This window comes from Nicotiana sylvestris, chromosome 7, assembly GCF_000393655.2.
Source record: "Nicotiana sylvestris chromosome 7, ASM39365v2, whole genome shotgun sequence".
Lineage (NCBI taxonomy): Eukaryota > Viridiplantae > Streptophyta > Magnoliopsida > Solanales > Solanaceae > Nicotiana > Nicotiana sylvestris.
The window spans coordinates 82,293,361-82,305,606 of record NC_091063.1 but is presented as its reverse complement, the minus strand read 5'-3'; the positions used below and the strand labels follow the sequence as shown (position 1 = coordinate 82,305,606).

Genomic DNA, 12,246 nt, shown 5'->3' with positions numbered 1-12,246 from the left:
CTACATTTCTGCAAGAGGATGTTTCCACGGCTCAAACCCGTGACCTCCTGGTCACATGGCAACAACTTTACCAGCTACGCCAAGGCTCCCCTTCTCAAATTGGATGAATTATGGCATGGAAATGTTTTGAGATATAAAACAACTCTTTTTGAACTCATACTACACATCAGGGATGATTCGAACAGTTACATGTTATACAACTTCACATCATACACCAATAGAACTTGTTAACAGTTATATGCTATTATTAACGGTCATTAACAACTTAATTAGTAGTAAAAGCGTCGTTTAACAGCTAAATAAGGCGGGACTAATAGAGCTGAGGGGACTACTTGGACGGGGCAGATTAATAATAATTGCGAATACAATATACAATTTGAAGTATAAAACAATTCTATTGAAAAAGGGATTACAGCGTGGGAACTTAAAGCGCCGGAGCAAGTTCGCAGCCGAGGGAGCAAGGGCGGCTCTAGGGTAAGGCAAGGGTTAGGCCCCCAAATAATTAAGGCCCCAAAAATAAAAACTGGTATTATATTATTATATAATATATACTTCATAATTTATATTTATATAATTATTAATAATGATTTCAAATTTTAATGATTTTTAACATTTGGTAGACGTAATATATATCTACCTTCTCATCAATTTTATTTTTCTTTATTTATGTATAGTCTTTTTTTATGCTTTTTACGATTTTACTTTCTAATTTCAATTCCAATTCTCTAAATTAACTAATTTTTTTGTCACATTTGATTGATCCACACACCAGAAAGCAAGTTCTTTTGTGTCTCATCTTTTTTAACTAAGAAATCCCCGAGGCAAATGTCGCAAGGTTCAAAATATGATGAATAATGGGCTAACCCTTTACCATTTTCACTTAAGGGAAGAATTCAATACCATATGACGCGCGCCTAACTCATACATCATGATTTGTGCTCTCACCACTATATCAAAAGTCATGAAGGTTTTTTTTTTGTATCTCAATATTATATGAATTTTATAAAAGACGTTTCAGAGTCTTTTTAATATATTTTGGTTTAGGCCATCAGTTCTGTTGAGCTGCCCCTCATTGACAATCAATAATTATTTACAGACTACTGCCCCACTATAAACGTAATGTTCAACCAGCTTCATTCACATTTGGTAACTGAATGACAAACTCTGCCTTTAATGCTCTTGTCATATCGGGCCCGTGCTGGCACGGGCATCACCGTCTAGTGTCTACAAGAAGAGGAAGAACAAAAGCAACAACAACACTAATTTTGTCTGAAGTTCCCTGGTCAGGCTAAATCGGGTTGTAATCGGGTTGTAATCTGAATTGGGTTGGATATTGGAATTTGGGTGCTTTGTCTATTGCCCACCCAAGAAGGGATTGTGGGCCTATTAGTTTGAATTTGTAGAATTTGCACAAGTAACCGCTTTTACATGTATTATTTAAAGTTTAGCCAATTTTTTAAAAGTCATATTCAAATAACAATTCATGGCACAACTTGTATAGTATTAGTTTTCAACAAAAATTTATCCCACATTCCATGGGAGTCCCTAAGAAATGACTACTCAATTCATCAAATAGTCATCCAAATGACCGGAAAAAATAGAGTAGAATTAGAATGAAAGAAACCATAGTAGTAAAAAGCACCAGCACCACTTGACAATAAGGTCTTATCTTTTCATTTCTTTACGACTTTCAGTTTTTTAAGATAGTAGCACTAGCTTCAAGCCACAAAGTATAAATATTAGAGAATTTGATTTTTTATCTCAGTTACCCATATTTGAACACATGAAACAAACTTATACAAGTTATATTTACCACAATTCAAAAGATTAGTAGGACTCTTTTGACTTGATTATATCAAGAACAACAAAGAAGTCTTGATAAGAATAAGAATCTTGGTCATATTCTAAACTCAAGAAATAAACTGCAAAAAAGTAGTTGGAGCTTTCTTTTGGCTGCCTTTGAATAAATTTTCTGATACAGGACAACACTAAAATAACCTATATGAATCCAAAAAAAGGGGCTTACTAAAGTGATGTTGCTGTGAAGGCATAACTATAGGATGTTTCCTAGCATCATACGTTTAGGTCGAATGTCTTCAGGTGGAACGTGTTTGCATTGTATCCTGTCCACCGGACAAAAGAAAAATCCGTGACCACCCAAATTAATTCAACAACACAACTATAAACACTACTTGGTGCTCGACATTAATGAAGTTTTCTAATAATCATCTACTATTTTGGGACAAAGAGTTCTAATTTTGATTTTTTCCAACTCAAGACTTCACTACTTTAAATTGAAACCACCTTGCCTTACATAAGCGCCATTTGATTCTCCAATCTCATAACAGGCTGGTAGTCATTGAGAGGCATTCTTTCCCTACCCAATCTGAAGATTTAAGAGTTCGATTGCTGCGAACCTAGACGATATGTTAGAGGAAAAAACAAACATGTAATGCTAAGTATGACACTTACATGCAAACATATTTTTATTTAGGTTGATTGGTACAACAGGTCGTAGAAAATGCTTTTGGCATGATCCAACATGCAAGTCTCAAGGTCCCTTCAACGGATTTAGTCTCTTGGTCAAAGATCTTGTAGTCTTTACTCCAATGAGAAAGCTAGTCACTTGAGCATTCAAGACCCTTCAAATAATGGATTTTTTTTACCTGATAATATTAAATATATGCTTTTTCTGAGCCGAAGGTATATCAGAAACGTTCTTTCTAACTTCATAAGGTAGAGGTAAGGCTGCATGCACACTATCCTCCCTAGACCCATTTATGGGAACACACTGGGTTTGTTGTTGTATAATACTTTAAACTTGGAATAATTATGTTAATTTTTTTTTATATATTTTTCTATACAAAATGCTACGTGCAGGTTTTAATTGAGCCCAAGTTTTAAATGAGTGCACGTGTGTTCTACGGAGCATATTAGGTTTTCACCCTATTTCTTTGTGTGTAAAAAAACTTTCAAATTCTGGATTGCTTCTCCACTTCTCTGTCTTCCTCAAATTCCTTCTATTTGCAGGTACGATTTTAATCAATTTTCCCTATGATTTTTGGGCCAATAAACCTCGGACTCAACTTCCCTTTCTTCCCGAATCTCATAACGCCCTTCATAGGCAAAACCCGTAGCAAAACCCATTCTCCAACCATATAGAAAACATCGCGAACCTTCCGGTCCGCGTAACTCTTCTGTCTGGACTGAGCTGTGCGGAGTCTATCCTGAATCACCTTAACCTTCTCCAAAGCATCCTGAACCAGGTCTGTGCCCAACAATCTGGCCTCACCCGGCTCAACCCAACCCACCAGATATCTGCACCGCCTACCATATAAAGCCTCATACGGTGCCATCTAAATGCTGGATTGATAGTTGTTGTTGTAAGCAAACTCCACCAATGGCAAAACTGATCCCAAGACGCTCCAATCTCGATCACACACGCACAGAGCATATCCTCAAGAGTCTTTAATATCATTTTTGTTATTTTCTATGTGTTGTTTCTCCTTTTTTTGTTCCAATTGGTTTCAACTCAGACAATATCGGGAAATTTCAAAGTTAGGGCTTTCGTGGATGAAATTGGGGGAATATTTGGGGTTTTGATAATTGGTAAAAGTCTGTTTTTTCCCCCACCGAGAAAGCAAATAGAACCCAGGTAATAATCCCTTTTAGAAGTTAAGCTAAGTTCAAGAGGTGTTTTACGTATTAAAACGTGTTTGCTCCATGCTACCACAAATTCGAGTTTAAACTTCTCTACATTACTACAAGATACCACATATATCTTCCAGAGCATGTCATTTTACCTATTTCACCTTCCTCTAGAAATTGCTCCATCTTTTGCATTTTTCTAGCAACTTCCTCTAACTGTAGGCATCTTCTCTGAGTTTTCATTTGTTTACTCCTCAAGTTTATCTGCTGCAAAATCTATATCTCTGCATTTAGGTGATCAATATCTCTTTCACGCCGTAAGAGAGGGAAATCTAGGTCATGTACCCATTAGGAGACTGGAAAAACAAACACCGAATACATAAATCAGAGGACATCTATACCTTATCAATAAAATCAGAGGACGTCTTTAAACTGCAAGTATATAGACACATAAGCGACGAATCAATGATATGGCTTTAAAGACACGCATTTGCCACACGTCTAAGTTTTCTTTTTATTAACACAAATATTCAAGTCGAGAGCAACTATTTTATACAAATAGTCAAACAATCAAAGGTTGTGTAAAAAGTGAAGATTTAATTTGAAGCACCCCAGAGTAATTAAGAATGTTGATCCGAATGGAGCCTTCTGAAAGTGGCATTTCTGCATTCAGCTCTCTCCTTCGGTCTTTCGACCAGTTTGCACAAGTTGATTTCCAATGTCGCACAAAATTTGACAGGAGAACCATGGCAGTAAAATTCTTATGATTTTATATGCCTCCCGTGCAGGCAAAGGCAGAAGTATCGATATTGAAGTCAACAAAACTGAAAGTTCTTTTGAGAAAGAGGAGAAGCATGACTAGTTTTGATAAGAACTACCATGAGTTGTGCTCACATGACATATAATTCAAAACACAAGCAACATCGTAAAAATTGGAAAAGTGTCAGCATCATGTACTATGTCTTTCTTTTCTTTCTTTTTGGTTTCTCATTCCTACATTTTTGCCAAGTCAGTGTCATATCCAACAGGTTGACGTACCTATAAGTAGCGAATAAAGGGGCTTAGTTTATGAGCAATTCATTTCCAGTGAAGAACGATTAGCAGCAATGAAGGAAGCTTTATTCGTGTCCTGCAATAACGCTTCTATGCAAGAGGCACACAGGTTTGCTTTTGATCAAGCTGGTGACTTCTAAGGCCATTTCCTTGCAACCAAGATTATCTTTCTTAGTCCAGTTGAACAATTTCTTCTAACCGGTTTAACGTTCTAGCTATAAGGTACGTTAATCACAGAGGATCCAATACATATTATACTTGTGTGTGAAAACTAGAGCATCAGCATAACACATCTTCGGCAAGTGCATAACTGTAGAGGTAGACGAGAGAGAAGATATCAACTTACCTAGCCTAAAGACCTTTTCTTTCGCCCAATATTTACTTTCTGGAGGTACAAGCTCCTCAAATCCCTTTATCAAATTAGTTATTTCTTCAGTTTCCTCCAGAAATAGGTGTTGATATCTTGTTTATATGAGATTTCCTTTTCAAGAAGGTCTATATTGGTTTTGATGACTTCATCGCGTTGGTTGACTCGTGAATCAACATTGCACATCTGGATCTGATGACTTGTTTGAAATTTTACCAATAATCAGTTACTAGATGAGGTTTGTCCAACATTTCAAATACTGATATAGCTGAGTTTATATAGTTGCATCTACAATTTTAAACCCTAAATAGGAATACGTACCCAGGAACAACCATACTTTCACTAATACAGAAGCACAGTTCCATCCTTAGTAAATAGTGACAAACATTAAAGACCACCTACTATTCAGAGCATACATATTCAGAATTTGCATTCAGGAACAAATGAATCTTGCTTCCTCAATAAAATTAAATTCACGAAGGTAAACCATACAAAATGATAGACTAAAGGCACTATTTGTTCATGACTTAGTTTTTGAAATACCTTCTGCTAGTAAGTAGCTACAATTACTGCATGATAAAGTTACCATAGATAAGACCAGAAAAATAGGTAATGACTCCTTCACACATCAAATTATATGCTTTGATGGTCACTTGGTCTTAATAAGTGTTTTTACTTGCTTGAACTGATTGAGCAAGGTAAGAATGTAGTAACTTCAGGAAATTTGTGGATATGTAATATGATAAAAACACCATAAGCCTCCTGCAATAGTAAGTAACTCTTATATCAACCGTTTAATTTAAATTACGTTATCTTAAGGAAGACTGACAAAAAAGAATCATCCGTCAATGAAAGGGTATCTTAGAGTTAAAATTTAACCCCCTGAATAAATAAAAATTTATGACTGCCAAGACACTGAGCAGAAGCGTGTTCATAAGACATATATGTTAAACGATAGCATAAATGTGATACATTTAAAAATACACATGAACCATATGCTCCTTGTGCATTTCATGTACTGTACTAAAAGTAGAACAAACCAAACAATTATGACCTAACCAATTGGTCAAGTGAATTCGTCCGTGCCAAATATGCTAAGATGTTGTATCAATCCACCACATATAATTTCACACCAAATATTTAAATGAAATACAAACTTAAAAGTAAAGTCCAAGCAAATTATATAAACTTTTAGGTGAAGGGCAATAAGAAAGAACGAATAATATAGTATATGCTAATACAATATCTAGCTAGTTAGACCAACATCTAATGGTGTGAGAGGAGGCTTCTCCTGAAGCTTAAATTGTAAAAAGATCTATGTATGATTTAAATAAAAATTATGGGTGGTCGAGTTTCATGTTCAAATGGAAACTGCTGCTAATGCTGCTTTAGCGTGTCTATTTGTTGATATTAAGAAAGTGGCTAAAGCAGAGGAGCAAGTTACTGCCTATAAATTTTGTGACTTGGTATCTAAGCACATGTAAAAATTAATGAAGAAGAAACCTATGTGGTTAGTCAATAACACCCTATCAGGTATCAAAAGCACCGTTACTATACTGATACTAACTCTATAGTTTAAGTTCTACCCTAAAAGGGGAAGCCTCTTCCACGGAAATAGCTTCATAAATTTTGTCCTTGTAAAGTTCATAAATTTATTTATTTTGTCAAGCTATTAAAGATCATCTAGCTTCTTAGCCAAAAATGAAAGAAAGATTTCATTATTTCTTAAAATTATTCATTTCAGAGTTAAATATCGATAATTTTTTTATCTATCATAAAAGACTATGGTTACAAGAACTACCGCTCAATTTCAAATAAAAAATAAATAAATAATTAATAATAAAAAGATTTATGAAGATCTAATCACTCACCTTTTAGCAAAAAGTGTCAAATTCTGTCATGCAAACCATCAAGTATTTGCAATTTGGCCAAAACATCGGATCGCATGAACTATCTTAGCTTATGCCTTCATTCTCTTCAAATTAACCACGGTTAACTTCAAGAAATTGTTTTACCTTAATAATTAGTAATTAAAGATTCGGAGTACGATAAAGACTAAAGTTTGGGGGGAGGGGGAGGAGGAGAAAAAAGATAGGGAGAAAATAAAAAGGAATTCCGACTGTTACTTCTAGAACCATATATATGATCAAAAAGAAAATGAACTATTGTAGTTATAGCAACAATACTCATTGTTGACAAATGAGTAACTTCAATATAGCTACATTTATAAAATATTTTGCAAAATGCATACAGATTGAAGACCCAATGGAGCAGTTCAATTGCCCTTAAACCTTGAAGTTCTCAGGCTTTTAGTCATTTAGTTCGTCAACCTCATGATATGACTTTATTTCCTCGATTTTAGAAGGAAATGTCTAAACATCAAGATTGTTTGAAGCCAGGAAATTAGGCTTATATATCCAGAGTCATGCTGTTCTCCGCAAAAATAGAGCCAACATGTAAGACAAGGCAGAATCAATCGACGATAAAGCAATGATAAACAACCCAACTAGAACAAGTGCCAGTGTTGCAGTCTTCAGCTGCAAAAAGTGGAGAAAAGATTAGTTTTACTGCATGTACTGATATCAAAGATAAAGAAACAACATTCCTTGGAACTATGCTTAATATCTAAGTCAATCCAATCAGTGCAACTCAACATTGTATTTAGCATAGATACAGACTCTCAAGAACAAAATATTTTGGGTAAATAAATGTTTTCACTTCATTAGACAAAAATGGAAGAATTGTTACATAGCATCAGAAATTCAAAATATAGCAACAGTTAGAGCAACCGTGCAGATACTTCAAAGGCGCCACAGTTATCCAAATATTCTTCTATTTGAAAAGCTAGCTCCAGCTATTTTCAGGTAAACTTGGATATTAAGACACTGTACAAGCAATATGCATAGTGCAACAAATGAAATGAGAAACTTAACTCGAGAGAAAGGAAAATTTTCTAAAACTACCGGCATAATGGTTCAATTCAAGGGGTTAAATGCACAAGCAGATGGCATTATCTCCCTTCACAAGAGTGGAAAAACACCAATGCTGCAACAGGTTTGTCTCAGAATGGAAAACCAGCAGAAAGATATTGACAAAAGTAGCAATCAAATTACTTCTTCTGTAGTTTTGTCTGAGAGTCACCAACTCGAACTAGTTTTCATAGCACATGTCAATATGTGGCTCAAAACCAAGGCATTGTTAACTTTTTATACTTAATTGATAATGGAAATCAATCTTCACTATTTTATAATTGTCTTTACTTTTTGTTTTTCCAACCTGAAACAAGAGCATTTAGGCCATAGACAATGGAGTAACCAAAACAGTACTGAAAACTAACCAAGCCATATCGATACCGAGGAGGAACCGAGATGATTGGGACGGTTTCGAAAAGCCTAAATTTGGTTATACACAACGGAGTAACCAAAAAAGTGGTATGATATAAATTTTTAAAAATAACCAGCTGAACCGAACCATTGACACCCCTAGGTAGCGCTATAAAGACCATTAACTATTTATTAGCATTTGTTATTTTGTCTTGACAACAAGAGTTGAGCACACTAGAGTAACAAGCCAAATACAATGTGGAGCTTTGCTCACATTATCAGCACCTAGTATTGGCCACATATTGCAACAGAAGGGAAATGACAATTACCAAATAGAAAGAAAAGGTTATACACACTAACCGTGCTTTGAAATCCAGGCCATTCTATGTACTTCAGCTGACTTGGCTGCTCAACCAGAAATAGTAGTATCGATTTTACAGCCCTGAGCCATTAAAAAATGGAACTTCAGAACATTATCGATACATCATCTAAAACATTTTATCTAGCAAAACTTTTAAAATTCAAATTATTAAAGGATCTCAAAATATCCACGAAAGTTAATTATTGAAAAAATGGATATCAAAGCGAAGGAGAAATTATTGGAGAAGCTAGTAAAATTTCAAACAAGTCATCAGATCCAGATGTGCAATGTTGATTCACGAGTCAACCAACGCGATGAAGTCATCAAAACCAATATAGACCTTCTTGAAAAGGAAATCTCATATAAACAAGATATCAACACCTATTTCTGGAGGAAATTGAAGAAATAACTAATTTGATAAAGGGAATTGAGGAGCTTGTACCTCCAGAAAGTAAATATTGGGCGAAAGAAAAGGTCTTTAGGCTAGGTAAGTTGATATCTTCTCTCTCGCCTACCTCTACAGTTATGCACTTGCCGAAGATGTGTTATGCTGATGCTCTAGTTTTCACACACAAGTATAATATGTATTGGATCCTCTGTGATTAACGTACCTTATAGCTTGCTTCATAGTGTTTATCAGAAATGGATCTTCATCGTTATTGACACTAGATTGATAGTTTCTTTCGACAAATGAAGCACATTTGACAGAATGACCAGCTAGAGATAAATGTGTAACGCTTCTACCAGGCACCTGCTAATTCCGAAAATCCAAGTTAAAGATGTATTTATCATTACAAAAGAAGAAAAACGAAATAAACCTTTCTAGACACAAGATGATTGCAATGGTGACTTTTGAATGTGCTCCTCTTGTAACTCATGATACGAGATGGTAGTCTCGGACGGACTCCACCAATTTTGGGGCAGAAGACACCTAAAGTAATTTCACAAAGTTATGTCAGATTAATTGAAGTCACAGAGCCAAACTACACGGATGTGACGGATAACGGAACCTGGAACTAAATCCAAATGCCAGCTGGAAATAGTGATCATCTCAGTGATCTATCACAATGTCAGGACAACCGTTAACTTGCACTCGACAAAAATCTCAGAATAATTTTACGAGGCTGCAAAAAAGGGGTTGCATCAATGAATCATCTGACATCAAACGTGACCTACTAATGGTACTTATACACATAAAAAGTACAGTTAGTAATCAATTGTGATGAATTAAAAGGACAGTCCGCACAAATTTGATGCTAAGTTAATTACTCTAGCTTCAAGTCTAGCTCTTTTAGTAAAGAAATTTCACCTATTTATGACATTTTTTTTCTTGTTCTCATAAATACCATAAGCTTGGTGGATGATGGATGTGTATATTGTAGAATACCTATGGTAACTGAAAAAGGATTAAAAAATTCACTTGTTTCAGTCATATCATCAAACGCCTTGACTGCACCAAAAACCTTTTATGTTCCATTAATACTATAGGACAATAATTACATTCACATGTGGAATACGCAAAAGAAGATAAAAAACTCAATAAGCAGAAAGATTCTAATATCAATTATCTCAGAGAATCACAATTTTACTGCTAAGTTCATCCTTAAAGAACCCTTTTACTCTCGAATCACAATTTTACAACTAAGTTCATCCTCAAAGAACCCATTTACTCTCAGAACAATCTTATACAACTAACACCAGAAATAACAATATATCACAAATATGCATCTATGTAGCTATTTTCAAACATCAAATAAGATACAACTACTGAATGCATATATAAAATCCAGCAAGAAAGAAATCCCAAAAACAGGAAAAAATAAAAAACTAACAAATACCTACCAAAGTCCCATTACCAAGCTCAAATGGTTCACCAAACAAAGGAAAAACTGAAAAAAGGTCATAGACATACATATACAGCACATGCCACAGAGAAGCTGGATTCAAAATGGAGAAATTTGAATCAAAAGTCAAATTACTTTAGTCTGGCCAAGAAGCAATAGAACACAGAGAGATGAAGGAAAGGGAAAGTAACAAAGAATGAATTGCAAGAGTCTGTTCGTGCTTTGGGTTAAGCTCAAATTACACACAAGACAAAAACCACAGAAGAACTGATGCGGTGGAGGTCCAATTATGGGATTAAAGCACACGTTTCCTTAGATGTTGTTAAAGGTCCAAATTGCCCTTGAACAAAATGAAAAAGACAGCTAAGTAGACATGTCGAAACTCAAGCTCTTCTATATAATAGAAGGTGGGGATGACAACTATTATTATTTTTATTTGACTTTTTCTTATAAGAAACAAAATTACAGATGATAAAAATATCCGACAACATTGTATGGTAATTGCAACATATTATTTACATCTATTTTGGAACAAGAATATCCTTTCATGGATGTAAGATTGACAAATGGTACATCCTCTGCATTCATAGCAACATCATACTATTAGATGCTAAATTATCACATTGTTTACATTTCGACACACAGTGTTGTGTTTAGCCTTTTTAAACCTCCTTCTTTGTGATTTTTACAAAAAATACGTACAAAGTTCTGAAGTAATAATCAATTATCACTGCTCATATCTCAAACAAAGAAGTGGAGAAACACAATAGACATCTGCCAAATTAAATGATGGGTAAAGGACAACATAGAGCAGAATTTTGCTTCCAAACATCTTTTGAGTTTGAACATATATAAGTACTACATAAATCATATCACATAACACAGTTGACAATTAATGCTTTAAGGTTCAGATTTTGCACAAAAGTGCTAAGCTCTCATTCCTTTGCTAATCAACACACTCAGTTATGCTAGGAACAAAGGACATAGTATTTTGATCTCTCATGTGCTTCTTTGATGAACTGTGCTTTTATGAATTACTTTCATGTAAGGTAAGATTCTGAAGATGGCCATCATTTACCACTATTAACCTTGTACTAAAAGAATACCACAACAAACATGTAACGGTTTTTAGTGCCTATTCAGGTAATACTTAGCCTACTAATGATTAATGAAAATGTCAAAGCTTTACTTATGTGAGTGTAAACATGATATATAAAGGTGCTTTTGACTATTCCATCTGTTAAAGATAGTTTAAACTTTTAAAATATAATATCAATTATTGTACAATGATGTTAATAGAAACTTCTGTCTTGTCAGTCGATAAAAGCTTGGCAGACGAAGGATACATAGGAAAAATCAAGCAATGTATAACAACCTGTTTTATTTGATTTCGCGGAGAAACTATAATAAGTATTTTTCTAATATCCCCACTGCCCATTGCATTTACCACGATGCATCATATAAGTAGAATGAGCCAACTATTCCTTTTAAGAAAGTATATTAAAAAAGAATAAAATTGAGAGTGTAAAACATGTGTCAGTACCTTTTAAAAATGTAGACAACAGGTACCTAATTAATTTATAATCATAATCTAAAGTGTAAAACATGATTAAGTAAAAATCCATTTGGTTGAAATAGAAAAAGTAGCTA

The 12,246-nt window shown here is 34.6% G+C and overlaps 1 protein-coding gene across 3 annotated transcripts; it reads right to left on the bottom strand.

The window, feature by feature from the left end:
• Positions 1-7,190: 7,190 nt before the first annotated feature.
• On the bottom strand, positions 7,191-10,864 carry LOC104233295 (uncharacterized). 3 transcript variants are annotated; one of them, XM_009786682.2, is made up of 6 exons: positions 10,595-10,864; positions 9,763-9,876; positions 9,571-9,683; positions 9,364-9,503; positions 8,752-8,833; positions 7,191-7,605 (listed from the first exon to the last, which is right to left on the bottom strand). In XM_009786682.2, the coding sequence occupies exons 2-6, from the start codon at positions 9,800-9,802 to the stop codon at positions 7,492-7,494; spliced, it is 489 nt and encodes a 162-aa protein (XP_009784984.1). In that variant the 5' UTR covers positions 9,803-9,876; positions 10,595-10,864; the 3' UTR covers positions 7,191-7,491. The 3 variants fall into 3 exon arrangements, with proteins under 3 accessions (XP_009784984.1, XP_009784985.1, XP_009784986.1); XM_009786683.2 differs by having other exon boundaries at positions 10,665-10,856; XM_009786684.2 differs by having other exon boundaries at positions 10,732-10,831.
• Between the last annotated feature and the right edge of the window lie 1,382 nt (positions 10,865-12,246).

Coding starts and splice junctions, on each gene's coding strand:
- LOC104233295 (XM_009786682.2), bottom strand. CDS start 9,802: ATGATCACTATTTCCAGCTGGCATTTGGATTTAGTTCCAG. Junction 8,834..9,363: donor ACTATGAAGCAAGCTATAAG/GTACGTTAATCA, acceptor TTAATGGCTCAG/GGCTGTAAAATCGATACTAC. Junction 7,606..8,751: donor GGCCTGGATTTCAAAGCACG/GTTAGTGTGTAT, acceptor CACTTTTTGCAG/CTGAAGACTGCAACACTGGC.